Source organism: Eubalaena glacialis, chromosome 7, assembly GCF_028564815.1.
Source record: "Eubalaena glacialis isolate mEubGla1 chromosome 7, mEubGla1.1.hap2.+ XY, whole genome shotgun sequence".
In the NCBI taxonomy this organism is placed as follows: domain Eukaryota; kingdom Metazoa; phylum Chordata; class Mammalia; order Artiodactyla; family Balaenidae; genus Eubalaena; species Eubalaena glacialis.
In genome coordinates this window covers 87,553,845-87,574,139 of record NC_083722.1, presented here as the reverse complement: position 1 = coordinate 87,574,139, position 20,295 = coordinate 87,553,845, and the positions used below count along the sequence as shown (strand labels likewise).

At 40.8% G+C, this 20,295-nt stretch overlaps 1 protein-coding gene and 1 long non-coding RNA gene across 5 annotated transcripts in view; one reads left to right on the top strand and one right to left on the bottom strand.

Moving 5' to 3' along the window:
- Positions 1–20,295, top strand: part of ADAMTS9 (ADAM metallopeptidase with thrombospondin type 1 motif 9) — a 221,351-nt gene that overhangs the window by 104,352 nt on the left and 96,704 nt on the right. For all 4 annotated transcript variants that reach the window (XM_061197111.1, XM_061197112.1, XM_061197110.1 and 1 more), the window contains 2 exons: positions 10,934–11,101; positions 17,729–17,902. In XM_061197111.1, the coding sequence (XP_061053094.1) occupies positions 10,934–11,101; positions 17,729–17,902 (342 nt within the window). The remainder of the gene's footprint in view (positions 1–10,933; positions 11,102–17,728; positions 17,903–20,295) is intronic.
- On the bottom strand, positions 4,676–18,003 carry LOC133095529 (uncharacterized). The gene is made up of 4 exons (XR_009701623.1): positions 17,715–18,003; positions 10,369–10,434; positions 6,389–6,583; positions 4,676–5,771 (listed from the first exon to the last, which is right to left on the bottom strand). It is a non-coding gene; the product is annotated as an uncharacterized LOC133095529 (long non-coding RNA).

The window sequence follows — 20,295 nt, the reverse complement described above, 5'->3', positions numbered from 1 at the left end:
ATAGCATGGAAGAGAAGGTGGGAACTGTAATTTTAAGGTCAGGCAAGTCTCCAATAAAAGGTGGCATTTGAGCAGAGATCCGGGAAAATACAAAAGTAAGCTATGTGGATACCCAGGAGAAGAGTATTACAGGTGAACACCTGGAGACGGGAGTATGCCAGGCATATCTTAGCAGTCACAAGGCCAAGGTGGCTGGAATAGAGGGGGTGTGGATGGTAGGGTATGAAATTAGAGATGAAATTGATGGAAGGGAACATGGAAGTTGATCGTGGGAGAGGGAGAGAAAAGGACCATTGGAGGAATTTTTGCTTACACTTAGTGAGGTAGGAGCCATTGCGGGGGAGGGAGTAGGAACGTGGATTTGTTTTAAAAGAATGAGTCTGGCTTCTGAATTTAGGGGAAGCTATAGGAGGAACAAAGATAGAAACAGAACATTAGAAGCCGTTGGAGTAACTCAGATGAGAGTGCTCAGTGGAAGAGGTGAAAAGTGGTAGGATTCTTTTTTTTTTTGGATTCTTTTGGTTTTTTTAAATATTTATTTAGGCTGCGCCAAGTATTAGTGGCGGATTCGTCGTAGCACGTAGGCTCCTTAGTTGCGGCATGTGAACTCTTAGTTACGGCATGCATGTGAGATCTAGTTCCCTGACCAGGGATTGAACCCAGGCCCCCCTGCACTGGGAGTGCGGAGTCCAACCACTGGATCACTAGGGAAGTCCCAAGAAGTGGTAGGATTCTGACATATTTTTAAGGTAATGCCAAAGGATTCGCTCCAAGTTTAGATATGGGATACAAGAGAGAGAGGAGTTGGAATGACTCCAAATTTTGTGCAGTGGACAAGTGGATGGATAGTTTCCATTGATTGAAATGAAGATAATAGGAAGATCAGGACGTCCATTTTAGACATGTTAGGTTTAAGATGCTTACTCACCATCATCTCATACCTGGTTAAGCATCTTGCATAAGATCACAAAGGAATAGATAGCAGTGGTCAAACCAGGTCTGATTGATTTCCAAAACTGAATTCATAACTACCACGTGCTTCTGCCTCAACCCTTGGATTTTCATTAGAATAAATCTCAGAGTAGTGCAGGAATCATTTAAATTTCACAGAAAACCATCAACCATGATTTTAGCCACTTGTATGCCCAGTCTTCCATGTTGTGAGCCACTTACATTTCAGTTGGGTTTTATTTCTTCTCATCTCATCCTTTCATAGTGGTACTTCTGAGCCTTTTCTTTAGCAAAAGGTAAGCAGGAGGAGGAGACAAGGAAAGCCACAAAGGACTTGACTAGCACATATTGATAGTAACTTGGTCTTATCTGAAGTACCAGTAGAGCATTGCAAAGTTGGAGGAGGAACATCTCATTCAATAACGGTTAAGATGACTTTTTTTCCCTCTCACTGAGGTATATTTCTCTGATTACAGGCTCAGATAGGTATGCATATTTCCATTCTGGGGTGGCATTCATATCCACCCAAAAGCAAATTCATTGCATGAACTACTTTCCCCCAAAAGTTGTAAGTTGTTCAGTGTAAGATATTTGACATACTGGCAGATAAAGATGTTCCTTCCACACGAAACTGATGCAGGAATGGCCAGACAGGCAGAGAAAGCAAGACTGGAAGAGGCAATTAAATGAACTCTGCCCTAGTGTCTTTTAAATGACTGAAAGCTCTTTGGGAGGAGGAAGAAGCTCAAGGGCTGGGCATTGGTTGGGTGCATGAAGGTCCAAAGACAGCCTGCCTGCATTGCTTTTTTACAGAAGCATTCCCAAAGGTGACTTTAGCTTCCCAGGTCTGTCCCTGGCTGGCTGGGACAGTAGCCCAAGTCATGAGTGGGTCTACCCAAGTGCTATCATCTTCTAGCAGAATGACATCTCCAGGTAGCCTTGAATCCTCCAGCCTGGGCCCTTAGTTGCAATCCACCTTCAGAGCGCCAAGAAACGTGGGGTCCCTGTTCCCACCAGCCGTAACTTTTCCATCACTCACTCACTCAGACTCTTCTGCACCCACCTTTGAAACAGCTGAGAATAAAGGATGCTGGAATAAAAACCTCACCCATTACCCTTCCCATCTTCCAGTCTGCCTTCGTAAATACTTCTGTGGCTAGCACAGAGTGTGGGTCCTGGTACCATCTTCACCTCTTTCCTGAAAAATGCCAATATCGTGATTTTGCTGAAGTTGGGTTACAAAGAATCATCACGTCTAACCTTGAAAGGGAAAAGAAGCCTTAAAAAATAGGCACTGTGCTTGGGAATGGGGAATCAGAGGGCATGTTAGTGGTTACAGAGCCTGATGACATAATATACCTCAAATCCCTGAGGGCACCATTGGATGTGTCCGCTCTAGAAATCACCACATATGGCTTTTGTGAATTTTCTTGGTTTTTGTTTCTATCTTGATGGGGAGAAAAACTGTAATATTTACACTCCTGCAGAATAAGAAGAACCCCAATTTGGGTTTCGCAAGTTCCATAGCTAATTTCATAGGCTACTGTATTTCATGTTAAAATGTATTTCCCACCTCTAATAAGAAGTTGTTATATTATGAGGCCGCAGGCTGTATGGCTGGAGAGCCTGGTACCTCATAATTCTTGGGGGGTGATGGGAGGTGGCGGTCATGAGCATCTCTCACTGCCTCCCCTTCTGTTCCTGGCCCTGCCATCTCCCTTGCGAGGTGTATGCAAGGCCGCCTACTTGGATATAGTATTGACAGGAGCCTTCAAGTGTGCTCCAAGAGTTGACGTGTGAATCTTAGTTCCCTTTCTCCCACAGTCTTAGACCTTTGTAGGACTGCAAAGGCTGGGGGTATTGGGGGGGGGATGGGGCTGGAAGGATGGCCCGATGCCCCATCCAGCTGCGATGACTGTGATTCCTACATCCGCTTTCTTCCTTGGTGTTCCCTGCCAATCTCATGCTTTCTCAGCTCCTTTTCATGGTAATAAGTGCCATGGTGGTCCTGGACATGAACGGCATCAGGCAGGCCTGTCAACACTGGCTTAACGCCCTGAAGTCACAGCCCTTGTTTCCTGGCCAAGCTTTCTCTCCTTCCTCCTCGGTCATTTTGGATCCCTGATGCCCCTGTTCAGAGCCATTCTTGTATTGTGAGAAGCCCTATAAAAATTTCCCTAAACATGCTCACATCTCCAATGAGGAGATACGCTTTCTGACAAAGGACTCTTAGCACTCCCACAGCTGAGCTGAACCGAGCAGGGAAGTGAGTGAATATGTGTTTGGTAATGGTTATCACTGATGTGGATTCTGTGCTTCAGGACGTTGAAAGAAATAACATAACAAAAAAACAAACGAGAAACACAAGGAGTTTTTGAGATAATAATCGTGAGCAGGAAATGACGGAGTAAAAAAGAGATGTGGCTTTCAGATATGGTGCCTTTCTTTTTCTTGTCTTTCTGTCTTCTGTGGTTAGAAGAGACCATATTAATAAGTAATAGCCTATGAGAGTGAAAAGGGCACTGCAGAAGAAAAGGAATCATCAACATTTATGTCTGCTCTGGGGATTTCTCTGTGACCTTTAGAAAGAAAAGCTCTTCACCCATTCACAAGAGGGAGATTTTGCCAGACTAAGTTCCTCATTCACCCAGCGGTGCCTGTATTAGAATGTTAATTTTAGACTCCATGAGTGGACATATATTTTTAAAAATACTCACCTTTTAAACTGCATGTTAGGAGATATTTTTAAAGAGTCCACTGAATAGAAGTAGTAGTAGCAGGAACAGTGAACGTGTATTGATTTTTACACCGTTGGGCCAAAACACCAAGAGCTTTGTATGCATTGTCTCATCTAATTGTAAGGCAGCCCTGTTGCGTATACATAGTGCTGTTATCCCCATTTTACAGAGAACAAATCTGAGCTGAGAGTAACTTGCTCCAAATGGCACTGTGGTAGAATGGCAGATAGCACTCCAACGTAGATCTGTCTGACTCCAAAACCTGTGCCTTGAAGGGCTACATTTTAGAGCAAGGTGAAGACAAGCACCCATGTGGTGAGCTGTGGAATCCCATGCACAGCCACCCCATGGAATTTGTTTTTAACTGGTACCTTAGAAGAAGAGGTGGTTAAACCCATGCTTGTTCATATTGGTGTTGGTAATTCCTCAAAGCCATAGGCACAGAATCTACACCTGCCTTGGCTAGCCCCAGCCCATCCTGCTAGCTCTATGTGAGCATGACTGAGTTGGAGTGGAAGGAATCAGGATGCCTGGTTAGCTGTGGTTCCCAAGCAACACGCAGAACGCCAGAATCTGGTCACAAATCCCCAGTGCAATGGGCACCAAATAGTGTTCCTTGCTAGGTACAGGAGCTCCTAGTCATAAGCCTACATCTATTCCTTCTTTACTGTGTGACAGTGAGCATGACTTGTCTCCTTTTCCGTAGCATTGAATTTGTAAAATAAATACATGGACTGAATAAAAATATATATAAAATATGCTGAGATGACCTATAGCTCAGAGATTTGAGAGCTTAGTCCTTGGTGAATCGGCAGGCCAAAATTTACAACCTGTAACCTTCCATTCATGACCACGCAAAGGGCCGTTCACCAGTGAATAGAGATGATCGTTCACCACGTGGCATCAGGCTGAATGCAAAGGGTGAATCGACCTTGAAAAATGGCCAAGAGAAAACCGGAGTGTGGCTTTGGGCAAAGAGAAATGTGGCTCTTTATTTATATTTATGTGATTGTACATGATGGTATATTTACTTTTCATAGCGTCTTTCTTCCCAGGGTGCTAAAGAGGTTGTGAAGAAAGCATTAAAGTCAGAAATAGATTGTGTAACCATCCTCTTCCTGGGAGACAAAGGAGTCACAGAGGTCTCTAAAATAGTCTTAAGGGACATTTCTTTAAAGTCCTAGTTTTCTGTTATCACCACGGGTAAGCAGAGGTCAGCAGCCTGTTTTCTTAACCAGGCCCTCTCTTCAGTATAACTTAGGGAAGAAAATGGCGGTTCTGGAAAAACACATGCTATATGTGAAGGCTAACTCTGCTTGCTTCCTGGCTCTGTGACCCTGGGCAAGTGAGGTCACCTCTTTAATCCTCAGTCTCCTTATTTGTAAAGAGGAAGCCTAATAGTACCTGAGCCACAAGGTTGCTGTAGGGATTAAATAGGAGAAGCCAGTAGCCTTCAGCTTAGGGTCCCACTCACAGTAAGCGCTCATGGTGTGATTTCTAATAGCTCTGCTCCAACTGAAAGAGTGCTCTTGGGGTGGCCTCTTTGAATTTCAGTAACTGCCAAATCAGTTCAGCATTAGCACTGGGGGTCAGATTCCAGGTGGTTCTTTCTTGAAACCTTTAGGAAAACATGACATTTGGTTTATAGTACACTTCTATGATGGCTATAGCTTTCATGTATTCATTCATTCCCATAAATACTTGCTCAGTGCCTACAGTGTGGAAAGCAGTACTAAACATATGTGGATTGCAGCTACTATCTTTTTTCTATGTGACGAGCCCACATGGTTTTCCAGGTCTTGCACTGAGCAGATTTGAAACTTTGATCCCTAAGTCTGTATCTTTGCACTCAACATTCTTTTTTTTGCCCCACCGGTGGAACAGTGGGTACAGGCTGGAATCCCTTTACCTTTTCTGATTGTGCGATGTTCATGCAGTACTCACTTCACTTGTCATTATAACTGGCAAAGGCAGTTCTGAACCATGGGCGGCATGAGCATTGCCTCCTTTCTGATATCATACTTTCCAGATGAGGTCTGCCTTTCTTAAACAAAGTCAAAATGAGAGTAGAATCAAGACGAGCTTGTTGAAAAAAAAAAAAAAAAGAGTTTGTGTTTTAGATGTTTTTTTCATATTTTATAGAATCACAAGGGAAAGGCCTTGAATAATAATTAGTACAGTCTCCTGTCTCACAACTGAACTCTGCCCACCAGTCTCAAAGTGATGGTTAAACCTGATTGTCAAAAATCCTTAGAGTATCAGAGTCTTGGCTTAGCTTGGTAATGGATTCTAGCATATGACCTTTCTCTTGGCTTCTCAATTCTGTCTTACTTCTAACCTGCTGTCAGCCAGTCCTCTGGTTGGAAATATGGACTCGTTGATCAACATCCTCCATAAGACATTTCACATAAACAGAATCTTATGTATACAGATCACTTGGAAATAGGAATCACGCAGACATACTCAACTGTGCCCACTCTGCTGGGACTGTCCTCCTAGACCATCTATTAACCCTTCTGTATAAGCATCTGCTACAACTCAGGCAGTCCTGGTCCACACCCCACCCACTCCGGTGCTTCCTCTGAGCCCCAGCATCATCTAGCCCCATCGAGAAGCTTCCTTCTAGCCAGATTCTGTGTGCATCCCTGACCTAAACCCTCCCCTGCCTATTCCTTCTTGGTTCCTCATGGCATCCTTACCAATTCCGTGTGGTCCTCCCATCTCCATTTGGATGTCCAGGTTCTCAGCAGCCTCGGCAATGCTGGGGATCTCATTCTTTCTAGGTCTTCACCCCTTCTCATCCAGGCAGACACACTGGGGTTGTTTGCTGGCTTCTCGGTTGACTGAGAGACCCAGCCCCTCAGTATAAGGGAAAGAACCGATGCAGGACAACCCTAATGCCAGGGACAGCACACCAGGAACAGTGAGATACAAATCCACACCACACCCAGAGCTACCACTAGAGAGGGAGCCAGTTCTGTTTCCACCAGATGTGTTGAAATGCAAGGATTTTAAACTCTTAGACCTTCGTCTAAAAAGTAAAGACAGCATCTGAACAAAGCTCCACATTAAACATTCCCTTTGAATGACCTCGCAGAAACAAAAGCCCAGGCATTTGAGATACTGACCTTGGTGTTTCTATGTAACAAGCAGAGATTACTTTGTTTGAGGGTGTTGCTCAAAGTTGGGGGGAAATCATTCTCTTAAACAAGTTGGATTGTTTCCCCAGAGGAAAAAGTCAGAGTCCTACTGGCAAACTAGGAGATTATTTTGGCTGTAAATATAAGGAATTAAATATTCCCCAGAGCAAGAACCCTCAGATATGTAGCCAATAAATAATATGTACTAGGTGATACTCTAAACTTAACTATTATATCTGTGATGCACATTGATGCAAAAATCACTGCCTGGGAAAGGACTGGAAAAAATCAGATGGAAATTTCCCTCAGAATAGAAGAGCTGAAACCTGTGTTTGATTATCAAGATGATAACTTCTTTATGAGATCATAATAGACCCACTAATAAACCTGTTAGATAGGAAAATTTCCACAAGCAGCTGCTTCTCTTCATTGGTAAGTTAGAAAGCATGAAATGAAAAGTGTTTGCTATCAGATTAGATACCTTGCGAATTTCCTTATCTCTTTTAGATCTTAATTTGAGGCAAATAATATGTGTAGTATTGCATCCTGTTTTCCAAGTCAGTTCCATTGAAGTTCCCAAATAAGAAAACCACACATAGGAATGGGTGGGATGCAACTAATCCAGATATTTAAAAGATTTTTAAGGCTTCATATTTCGTATCAACTTCATCTGTCTTCACTTCATGGGCAATAGATGTTGGTTGCACCGGTGGTGCCCCTCAGATGAATTATCAGCAGGGATGTTGTTGATAACTTAATTATTTTCATTGTGCTGTTATGTTCCCAACAGACATCTAGCCACTTGGATTGGAGTCATGTGGGAAGAGATATATACATATAAAGCATTTTGGTTATGCCATTTTGAAAACACCATTTGTCTCCAGTAATAGTACCTATCTCTATGGTTATTGGAATGATTAAATGAGATAATATAAAAGATATATAAAGTCTTAGAGCAGTGACTGGCACCCAATAAATGGGAGAAAGCTGTGCCTTTTCTAATTCTGCCTCTGTAGATTGCTCCCTACTTTTTGGTTATCTCTTCCAGTACCACTAAATGGGATTTGTTTCATTTGTGTATTCAACATTTACTGAGCACCTACTAAGTTCCAAGAATTATGCAAAGTGCTGGGGTATAGTGATGAACAAAACTTCCATAATCCCTGCCCTCATGGAACTTACAGACCAATGGGTAGATTACTAAATCAGCATTTCCACCAACTCTCTTTCTCCCCTCCATAATAAGGGACAGCTTGTCTGGACTGTTTGTATATTGAAATGATGATCCTTCAAGGTAGAATTGCTTTAAGTTGACCCATGTTCATCTGATTAATAAGACAACTATGTCTATTTCTTCACCATAATCAAGCACATTACCACCCATGAATCCACATCCTTTAAGTTCAGCTCATTTCCTACAAAGTAATATATTCTTGACTCCCAATGCAGTTTTCCCCATCTGTATTCATGTCATCACTGTCTATCCAGTTGCCCATACCAGAAACCCAGGAGACCTTCCTGACTCTGCCCTCTCCCCTCCACCCCACAGCTGATCCATCAGGAACTATCATTTCTACTTCAAAAAATGCATCTTCAATTCACCAACTTCCTTCACCCCTCCACTCTGCACCCTAATCTATGGCACCATCACCTCTTGCTTGGACAAATGCATTAGCTTCCTGAGTAGTTTTCGTGTTTCCACTTATGCTGTATTTCCACTCATTGCCTACCCGGTAGCCAAAGTAGAATTTTTGAAACAAAAATCAGACCGTGTCTTACCCCAACTTAAAACTCCTCAGTGATTTTCCCTCTCGTGGAGAATGAAATATATTATTATGACCTATGAGCTCTGCATGGTCTGGCCCCAGGGAATGCCTCAGGGAGCCCTCCTGCAACCACTCCAGCTTGTTTTCTTCAGAGTACTCATCTCAGTTAGCAAGTATATATTTATTTTTGTCATCACTTGATTAATGCTGGCCTCCCTCACTGGTCTGTAAACTCCATGAGGGCTGGAATTATATCAGTTTTACTTATCACTATATTCCCAGCACTTTGCATAACGTTTGAAACTTAGTAGGTGCTCAGTAAATGTTTGGTGAATAAACAAATGAACTCACCTCAGATTCTAACTATGCCTGTATTTTTTGGTGGAAGTAACATTTTTTTTTTTTTTAACTTTTCCAGTGTCTCCAGCCCACATTTTCTTTCTTTCTTTTTTTTTTTTTTAATTAATTAATTAATTTATTTTTATTTTTGGCTGTGTTGGGTCTTCATTTCTGTGCGAGGGCTTCCTCTAGTTGCGGCAAGCGGGGGCCACTCCTCATCGCGGTGCGTGGGCCTCTCACTATCACGGCCTCTCTTGTTGCGGAGCACAGGCTCCAGACGCGCGCAGGCTCAGTAGTTGTGGCTTACGGAACTAGTTGCTCCGCGGCATGTGGGATCTTTCCAGACCAGGGCTCGAACCCGTGTCCCCTGCATTGGCAGGCAAATTCTCAACCACTGCGCCACCAGGGAAGCCCAACCTTTTAAAATATTAAAATAGTCACTAATAATAGGGATTATCTGTGCGTAAGTCATTAGACAGTTGGTTTATAGGTATACTTCTTGGAGGTTCATTCTAAAAGCCTTCTAGAATTATAGCCCATAGTCTTTATATACATCAAAACACTGTAGGTTGAAAGATGGATATTTTTGTTTCGGTGTAGATATTTAAATTCGGCTCTTTCCTTCCACACTGTATACTCTATTAAGAGTGCCAGAATGACTACTCCAAATCATAATACTCACAAGATGAGAGCTCAAAACAACGTTTCCGTCTCCTAAAGTAAAAAGTTATAGCCAAACATATTAATATACATATTTTAAATATCTCTAGCAGCTGCTATTGGAATTTTTATAATGGTTTATGTTTACTAGAAAAACGTGTCTGACACATTTATGAATGGGATCGCTTTGAGCTTGCTTGGTAATAGTGTTTGAATTTATGTTAGGCTACATGTTTTACATGGTGCTATTTACCTATTAGGCATAAAAGGGTACTTTGGCCATTTAAGTTAACAAAATCACAGAGTTAGCAGGGGAAATTAGAAACATTGAGTAGAAGGAAATGACATTTGAAATCTATTTTTGTTGTGTTTTCACATTTTGCTGTTCATTCTTAAGCTCATTTCCCTCTGACATGTAGGGACATTATATTGGGAAATAATGTGTCTTGAAAACCGGAGCCAGCAAGCTTATGATCCAAGTGGTAATGACTTCTGTAATCGCTAATGAGGCAGTGGACGTTGAATATCTCAGCATACTTATGGGGGCCAGCCTCTTGCCTATTCCACAAGAAGCTGTCATATCAAATTTTTGTCCTGACGCCATGAGCCCTTTGATTCCCAAACCTTTCTGAGAAACCTACTCTGAAATCAAAGTCAAGTTTCTTAGATGTGGTCAGACAAGGTCACATTAAAACAGTTGAGTGAACCTGCAGATCAAAGTTGAAAGGTAATGCTTCCCTCCCAAACTTGGCACTGACCCACCTGCTAGCTTACCTTTCAGTTTCTAACATGCCTTTTTCACCTCCTTTCCAATGGACTGGGAAAATGAGAGCTTCTCCTCTGAAAAATGGTAGAAGAGTTTCCTTAAATCAATTCACTAGGAAATGGGGCACAGCTGAATTTGGAAACACACCTTTATCCAAAAGAGTGAATTGTGAGGTAGTTCGTTGAAGAAATGTCTTGATCAGCGATTGCGTGAAGTGAGATGTCCGAAAGGAATCCTGACTAATTCATAGTAGGACTTCTGTAAATCAGAATTTCATGGTAATTTCAGGTTCATGGGCTTCATTTTTGGCCTAAATTACCAGGATTTACCGTCGTTCTTGAGTGACCCAAGGTACTAGACAGGATTCCTGCTGTCATGCTGTCCACATTGTTTTCTCCATTGCTACCTTCCTTCCATGTTGAGCCTTGAGGTGTTATCCAAAATGGCACTTCAAAAGGGGGGAATGGTGACTCTCGTTAGGCATGATCGTAACATCTCACGACACAGGTTTTTATCAAATTCCTTGTGATTAAAAAAAAAAAACAACAACCTTGCCATTGCTTTATATTTCAGTGTTCTGTCTCTTGTGGTCGAGGGCATAAACAACGAAATGTTTACTGCATGGCAAAAGATGGAAGTCATTTAGAAAGTGATTACTGTAAACACCTTGCTAAGCCAAATGGGCACAGAAAGTGCCGAGGAGGAAGATGCCCCAAGTGGAAGGCTGGCGCTTGGAGTCAGGTGAGCAATGCTTCTCCTCTCATGACTGCTTCCTTACCTTCGGCCACATGGCTGACACCAGCGTGTTGGCTTGTTTCTCTGCGCGGTTTTGGTTTTTCAGAGGGGAGCTTGGGGACAGGGAGGGAAACAGCTTTATGTCAGGATACTCACTAGCTGTGGGACCTTGGGCAAGTGGCTTCAGCCCTTGGCACTTTGGATACCATCTACAATAGGACAGTTGTGAGGATTAATTCCAAGTGGTGGTAGATGTAGATGTCAACTGTCTAGGACAGAGTAGCCCCTCAATCCTTCGCTGATGGCATTTTTATTACTATTTACCACTTAAAAAACCACTAATTCAGATTCTAGTAAGGTTGACTATGTTACCTGGCAGGAATTGAGTCTGAATTTACCTTTGAGGTTCTTAAAGAAAGGGCTGTCAATATAAAGTATTAGAGAATACTTCTCTGCCTGTTAGCTTGTATACAATAGAAGTGGGGGACAGATGGGGAAGTTCTCTGTCATTTCCTAGCTCTGCGACCTTGGGTGATTTGTTTGACCTTGCCAAGCTGACTTCATATAGCTCTTATGAGGATTTAAAGCAGTAATGAATGGCATGTACTTAGCTCTGGGGTCTTAAATCTAGTAAGATCTCAAAAGTAATATTTTTTTTTACTTGGATGAGTACGATGTGTGTATATCCAATGGGGAAGGAGAGTAAGTACCCAAGAAACTGACTACAGTTAGACTCTACTAATTCTAAACCTTTGGTAACCTAGTCAGGAACTGGGTGGGAGAGTTCCCCTATTGAATTCAGGAGGGAACTTTAGAAGCTTCTGTTTACCTATAAACAATTGAGGGGTGAACAAAAGTCAGTCATATCTGGCCCTTAAAGTAGATCTTGTCACTCCACACTTGTCCATTTCCTCAGCTTGGTTGAGGTGCTTACTTAAAAGTAATAAGGCCCAATTTCTTTTCACATATTCTGTATTTAATATGTTCTTTCTCTACATTAATTTGATTCAGTAAGGTTTTACGGAATTTGTAGCTCTCCTATGCAGTGGAGATGTATGAAGATACTCCGTAGAATCAATAGAAAACTAAGTTCAAGGTTAGCAGCCTCTAGAATTGATGCTTTCAGAGCCTGGTTCTTGATTCCTGATACCCCAAAGAAGCTTTGCACAGATGTGTTAGCATGAGGAGGAATTGAGAATCCTGCATTTCAGCATGACTAATAGAAAATTCCTCTAGAAACGTGAATTTTTCTTAAATGCCCTGAGCTGCCATCATTGTCCCCCATACCTCCCAGTCTTATTCCCTTCACAGAGAAATAAAACATGGCCTGCATCATTCCCCAGCAGGGGAGCCTCATCCCTCTCAATGCTTTTATCATAATGGTCATGTTTTGTTTTTATTTTTGTTTTAACAATCAAAGCATCTGTGCCCAGCCAGAGCTAGCTCCTCCTCTGGCTTCCTTAAGGGACCAGATTTCTAGGCAGTATTTCATACTGGTCATCCTTAATGGTTTGTCTTAAGTGACTAGTGTCATCTGTAACTTCCAGCCCTTTTTTTTTTTGGAGCTATTCAATGCATGTAAAAGCCTACAGCTAACATTATTTAAGATACCACACTAATTAGCTTGTCCTCTTGCACACTTTCATGCTCTGTAACTTTTCTTTATGTCCCTTGGACATATCTACTATTTGCACCTTGTCCTGAATATTAAGTTGAGAGCATGTAAGTGGTACTCATTATAAAGGCCAATTCATTCAATAAAAGGATGATTAAAAGAATCTTTCACTCTTTATTGGTAAACACAGAGTGAGTTTTACTCTAGTATCCTGTGATCTTGATGGGAAGTCTAAAATTGTTCACAAAGCTGGGATGATTAGGTTTGAACCCTTGGGGTTTTTTCAAACATAAGGTAATAGGATTATCGGAATTCCTCCCCAGAAAAGACCGCACCTGTTCAAAAGGATTGCTTAGAAAAGTCTAGTTACCTTTGTGGAAAATGCAAGTAAACACAGTTATGTAATGATCTGTGGCCAACTTTGTAATGCTCTGATTTGATTTATAGAAATGAATTATAAAAGCAGGCAAGACAAGATGCTACATGGGTAAAATCCAATTTGTGCAATTTAGAAGCATACCTGAAAATAATCAGACCCAGAGTTTGATGGAGAAAGACAGTCTGCATGATTAAAGGTTATTGGTTTACTAATGATCCCATGGTAAACAGAAATATCCCTAAGGCAGTAATATAAAGCAAGAATAACGATTATCCATTTGCAACAATATTTAGAAAGTTTTATATCTGGTCCTTCTGTTTTCTGCTGGTAGCTATATTCTAGTCATCTCATCTTCAAGGTAGGGAGAATAATTATTGCAATTTCTCATCATGTCAAAATGTGTGACAGTAATAAGGCATATAGAATATTGGGATAGGAAACTAGTATAGCCTTGCTAATCTTCTTCGTCTCTCCCTCAGAATTGGTGTTTTGAGATTTAAAGCGGAATGTTTTACTTTTACATCTTTTGGAAATCTGGAATGTGTCAAGGAAATTTTTCCAATAAATAGCTTTTATTGGAAAACATCCTCAGTAAAGTTTGAAAGCATTTTTTTCCAAAAGGTCATGTTCAGTTTGTTTAGAAGATTTTGATCAAGAGCTGAGGGATGAAATTTTCAGACACAATCAGCATCCATTTCTTGATTCAGCTTGATAAATGTGAAGGTTCTATAGTCACATGATTCAAAAGCATTCCAGAATAAAAAATTTTTAATGTGTCCTGTTCCTTTAGAAAGGCTTTTTAAACAAATGAAGAGTAGGACTAAACAATAAATCATCAGAGTAGAATGAAAGTAACACTTTATCATCATTTATCAATCATGAATTCATTCAATCCTGAGATGCCTGTTTTTTTCAAATTTTAACATTTCTGTGGTCAGGATGAGCCTAACAACCAGTGGAAGGCCATGATTTAATTAATTGCTCTTGTTTTCTTTCTGAGTGATACATAATGTAATACTGTGTCTTGGAATCAGTGGTGTCTTAAATTCAGAGAAATACTTAATTTTTAAAAGCTCTTCAGTGCTCATGCCAAAATGGAAACTGGCAGATTGCATTATGAAGCTACCAGCCATTTTTGGTTGGGATTTTTCTTGTAATTACAATGGGAGCGGCTTGGTTGTGGTATCTGATTCTGAAGTATTCTGCAAGTGTCTAATGGAGAAACATGGCAACTGTGTAGCATGTGTCCTTTGAGAAGTCAGGGAAACCATATGCACATGGTCAGTGATGAGAACTAGAGTTGCCTTAGTGATTTGTGCTTTCTTGTTACTTTGTATTTGAACTGCAAGCATTGATGTTGAATTGTTTGAATACAGGCTTTTCACCCACACTCTTGCTGATGTACAAAAGGCTGCATAATATTAGCACCATATTTTAAAACTGGAAGCCAAATTTTAATCCACGGTAGCTTTGGTTTATTGCCTAGGATAGAATTTAATTGGACTATTTTCTGTTTTTGTTTTTGCTTGAGTTAGGGTGATTATCTCTGTTCTTTGCTTTATTTATTTGTAGAGTATCTACTTAAAAGGTTTACTAGGAAGTATGGAAGATATTTTATGCAAGATGCTTAGCATAGAACTAAAATCTCAACTGGCAGTGATTTTGTATCTCTTGGGACATTTGGCAGTGTCTAGAGACAGTTTTGGTTATCTCACTTTGGCAGAGGAGGGGAAATGCAACTGACATGTAGTAGGGTAGAGTCCAGGGATGCTCCTAAACTTTCTACAATGCACAGGACACCCCCAACAAAAATGAATTATTAGGTTGAGAAACCCTAGAGTAGAGCCTCGGCTAGTTAAGTGCTTACTAAGTTTGCTATTGTTGTTACCAGTTATTATTTATTAAAGTTGGTTCATATAGTTATTTTTCAAACTAAGCCCTCCTTTAAATAATGTCACTGCCATGGTTGCAGTAGTTGTACTGGAAAAAAGTATGTAAAATTCTTTCCAGGTTTTCAAGTGTATACTACAGTTCCCTAAACATCAGAAGTTCCATAGAGATTCTTTTTATCTATGGAAATAAGCATTGTTTCCCCTTTAAATCGGTGAGTTCTGCATACTAGCATTGCACAGTAGGGAGTACAGAGAGGTGAAACACAGCTCCCAGCTCAGTAGTTTGGAACTAAAAACATCTACTTTCAAACTGGCACAAATAGACTGCCATGCAGAAATGATAGATGGGACAGAGGAGGGGGGCATGTTAATAGACACCGCTCAACCTCTATTTTCTGCAGAATAACTAAAAGTCAGACTAAATAAAACAAGAATAATTAAGCACGCACACGTGCACACACCACCACCATCAGCACCTCCAGGGTCATGCAGAGGTCTTTTTGATGCTGTTTTATTCATGGGGGTTCCGCACAAATCTCTCAGAATTCACCAAGCAAGCCTGGCTGTCTCTGTATGCAAAATGTTGCCTCCGCTGAGACAGCACAGGAAGAAAAGTTAAACACAGAGAACTAACTCTGATGCGGTATACTTCATTTTGAACAAAGATTACCATGGATGCAGTATTCACAGAGGCAGGGCTTACACCTTACTGTGCATATAAGTCCTGTCGAAACTTTTGAATGTGTTCATTCAAGGCTAGCTTTGACACTATGAAAATCGGAAGCCACAGTGACATATTGTATCACTGAAACTTCCTTTATCTTTTGAAAAAATATCGAACATTGTAGAAATGATATTTAAAATATTGGTTGCTTATGGCTCTTAATACCTTGCCTTTGCTGAACCGTAAGTAATAATTTACTCAGTAACAAACAATAGCATCAAAAAGAAGTTTCGTTTACTTAGAGCCTGACTAGTATACACCCTGAAAGCCTTTAACGTTTTTTCCTTTTTCTTTACCTTATTAAAGCGTTATGAGATTTTGAATATGTATTAGCTCTATGCCAAACTCAAATTTGTTTACTTAATTGTTTACTTAATTTTTCCTCGTGTTTCCATTTGGATACATTGTTCTGGAAGTGTACTGTTTTGTTTTTTTTTAAGACCCCCAAATTCAAATAGCCGAAGGGTATTTTGGTTGTTGTTTGTTGTCAGTGGTTGCTGATGATTTCTGTCATTCATGTGCTAACTCTCCGATGTTGCAGTTCATTCATTTCCTGTGTAATCAATGGGAAATATACATGTAGCTCCCATAAGTGTTAAATGGCCATCCTCTGTACACAAGGCAATCAGGCACCCTCTCATTCCACCAAGAACATAATGACGTTAAAAGTCTGGTTCCTTGTGGGTCACAAACTCATTCAATCCAATTAATACAATTAAACCCAAACAATAGTAGCTATGTTGCTCCAAAATATTTCCTTCTCTTCAGCTAGCTTTGATGTGAACATTTAAGCTCCTGCCTGGCATAGACTCATCTGAAATGATATTATTTCCCAAGATGCCTTCTAAACACTACCACCTATTTTCTTAGAATCTGAAACGGAAATAATATTATTATGCAGCAGAATTCATGAGGGTGTGCTTCTTGTTAGTAAATTCCCATTAGCCTCAGAGTACGATGACTCCTGCTGCAGGTTAATTGGACAAGAATTTTTGTCTAATTTAAAAGCGTGATTCTATTCTTTACGAAGCCATCCTCTTAGGAATATGGGTTTAGTGTATGTTAAGCTTGTTTTCTCAATTAGACAAATGAATGGCGGCTGAGCTATCACAAAAACTTGGAAATAATTTTTAATAGCTAAGTGAAATAATAGGCTGTTCTTTCCAGTCAGATGTTGCCTTTAGTTTCTGAATGTCAAAAGCTTAATAAAGACAGTAATTCTTGGCCTGCCCGTAAGTGAGATTATGAAACCCAGCAATGAGGAAACCATTAAAAAAATTAATTTAGAGGAAAGTTAATTACAGATTAATAGGGTGTTGTGCAGCTTGGTCAACAAAATGTTTCAGCCTGATTAACAGTATTTTTCACAGACTGAAAACACAACACCTGAGGAAATTTTTTTTTTTTGTTAGCTTTTATTTTTTGTATATTCATCCGAGGTTGTAAATAGATACAAATACTTTAACGAATTCCATAGTTTAAAAAAAAAAAATTTCCCTATCTCCAGGAATAGGAGCAAGAAGAAGAAGAGACTGAAGAAAATAATTCTATTTATAAGGCCCTAAAAGCTTCAGTGATTTACTCTCCTTGAGTTATATTTTCCATCTGCCAAGAAATTCTCTTGTACAGAACTGTATCTCCAATTTTCAAGACCCTTCAACCTTCCAGGATAGAAATCATTTGGGATTTTCATTTCACATGGCAGCACTACTTCTAGGCTGTACTGAATGTCTCAGAATGATCTCTCCCAGCCTATTCCATTGTCCAAGAGTTTTGTTAGCCTGAAAGATTTCCCCCTAACTTGAGTCTCTTCCTCACTCAACCGGCTTTGATAGGCAGTGAGTTTGCAGATTTAAGACATTCTCTTGGGTCCCTTTCACTGGAAATTAGAAAGCCTTGTGATAGCTGTGAGGGTCATTGGATTAGGAATGCGGTCCCCAGATCTGTGACCCTCTCCACCCCAATGATCACTCCCTCCCCCAAATGACCCGAAGCTCCCACTTACGCACTCTTGTCCTTTTAGTGCTCTGTGTCCTGTGGCCAAGGCGTGCGGCGGAGAAATGTGGGCTGTCAGCTGGGAACACACAAAATAGCCGGAGAGACCGAGTGCAACCCATACACTAGACCGGAGTCAGAGCGCGCCTGCCAAGCCCCGCCGTGTCCACTCTACGCTTGGAGGGCAGACGAATGGCAAGAAGTAAGTAGAGCCAGGAAGTGGGCACCTGCCAGTGTTTCGCTCAACCCCTTTGCTATCATCACATCCGTTCCCCCGTGAAGCCCTCCAGCATGGTGACAAGGCTGGCTCTTTCCCAAAAGGTTTGCTGTCAGACGGCCAACAGTTCACTCCAACAATGGTGGGAGAGCCCCTCCTTTTTCTGCCGTTCCGACGTCTGTGTTCTTGAGTGTTCCAAATCTGGCTGCCTCCAGAAAAACTTGAACAGGCCTTGGGCCAAATGCATAAAGATAACTTTCCCAGAAGGAGGGGGAGATGGAAGAAATATTTTAAATATGTATATTCAGACGTGGTCATTCTGGATGAGTTCAGACAGCCACTAGGGGCAGACTCTAGGTAGGACCTACTCTGGGTTTTTTCCTCCTTCCACAGCTTTGGCCATCAGCTAGAAGACAGGCACTCATTTGAAACCCTGATTAATTAGCGAAGGATTTGCAGCATTTGAAAAACTGAGGGCATCTGAAGAACTGCTCCATTGATGCAGAAATAGACTTGTTTTTCTCCCACCCCAAGTTAATGTCTAGTTAAAGAAAACACTAAGTGTCCCTGGGGAATGGCCTGGCCTGCAAGGATAGGACATTAGTAGGAGGGAACCTCTGTTTCCAGTACAGAAGATTGATTTGTAGAAAAGGGGGGAAAGGATATTTAAAAGCAAAACCGTATCTACTGACATTGGAATGAAACAGAAAATACAAGCTGTAAAAGGTTCAGAGATAGGCATAGTAAGACAGGAATTTCCCACCGGGAGTGGTTATCAGGACAGGCGAGACTGTGCCTGGCACTGTGCTAAGTGCTTTACGTTCATCACCTCACTTAATCTTTTTAACCACTAAGTGGTTTAAAAAGACAAAGTGGGTATTATTATTATCCCATTTTGCAGTCAAGGAAACTGAGGTTTGGAGGGCCAATGTCATTTGTCCAAATGTTATACACCTAGTACGTGGAAGAAGCAAGGCTTGATCCTAAGTTAATTCTCTTAAACCATTATGAGATACTGCAGCTGCTTTCTTTTTCCTTTTTTTTTCTGCAAATGCTAACGGCATTGCCACTTTTCCCCGTGTTTTTATTGAGATATAATTGACATATAATGTTGTATTAACTTTAAGTGAAAACCTGGTGATTTGATATATGTATATATTACAAAATGATTACTACAGTAAGTGTACCTAGTATTAACAACTATGTCACAGTTACCTTTGATCACCTCACAGAGTTACAATTTTTTTTTCTTGTGCTGAGAACTTTTAAGATCTACTCTCTTCGCAACTTCCAAGTTTAATGTACAATATTGTTAACTGTAGTCACCATGCTGTACATTATATCCCTAGGATTTATGTCTCTGACTACTGGAAGTTTGTACCTTTTGACCACCTTTACCTGTTCACCTACTCTGTGCCCTCCCCCCCACCTCTGGCAGCCAGCAATCTGTTCTAAGTTTGTTTTGTTTTGTTTTGTTTTCAGATGATTCCACATATAAATGAGACCGTACAGTATTTGTCTATTTATGTCACTTAGCATAATGCCCTCAGGGTTCATCCGTGTTGTCACAGATGGCAGGATTTCCTTCTTTTTATGGCTGAATTATATTCATATATATTTTTTCTTTCTATCACATTTTCTTTATCCATTCATCCATCATTGGACACTTAGGATGTTTCCGTATCTGGCTATTGTAAATAATGCTGCGTGAACATGGGGGTGAGTATATCTTTTCGAGTTAGTGATTTTATTTCCTTCAGGTAAATACCCAGAAGTGGAATTGATAGATCGTATGGTAGTTCTATTTTTAAGTTTTTGGAGGAGCCTCCAGAGTGTTTTCCAGAGTGGCTGCACCAACTTATATCCCCACCAACAGTACATAAGAGTTCCCTTTTCTTCACATCCTTGCTAACGTTTGTTATTTCTTGTCTTTTTGGTAATAGTCATTCCAGCAGGTGTGAGGTGATATCTCACTGTGGTTTTGATTTACATTCCCCTGATGATTAGTGATGTTGAACACCTTTTCATATATCTGTTGGCCATTTGTATGGTTTTTTTTTTTTTTTTGGAGAAATGGCTATTCAGGTCCTTTGCCCATTTTTAGTTTGATGTAGTCCGACTTGTTTATTTTTGCTTTTGCTGCCTTTGGTTTTGATGTCAGATCCAAAAAATCATTGCCAAGACTGATGTCAAGGAGCTTGCCCCTATGTATAGGACTTTTATGGTTTCAGGTCTTACGTTCAAGTCTTTAATCCATTTTGAGTTAATTTGGGGTATGGTGTAGGATTGGGGTCCAGTTTCATTCTTTTGCATGTGGTGCTTTGGGTAGTATGGACCTTTTGCGTGCGCGTGTGTGTGTGTGTGTGTGTGTGTTTCCC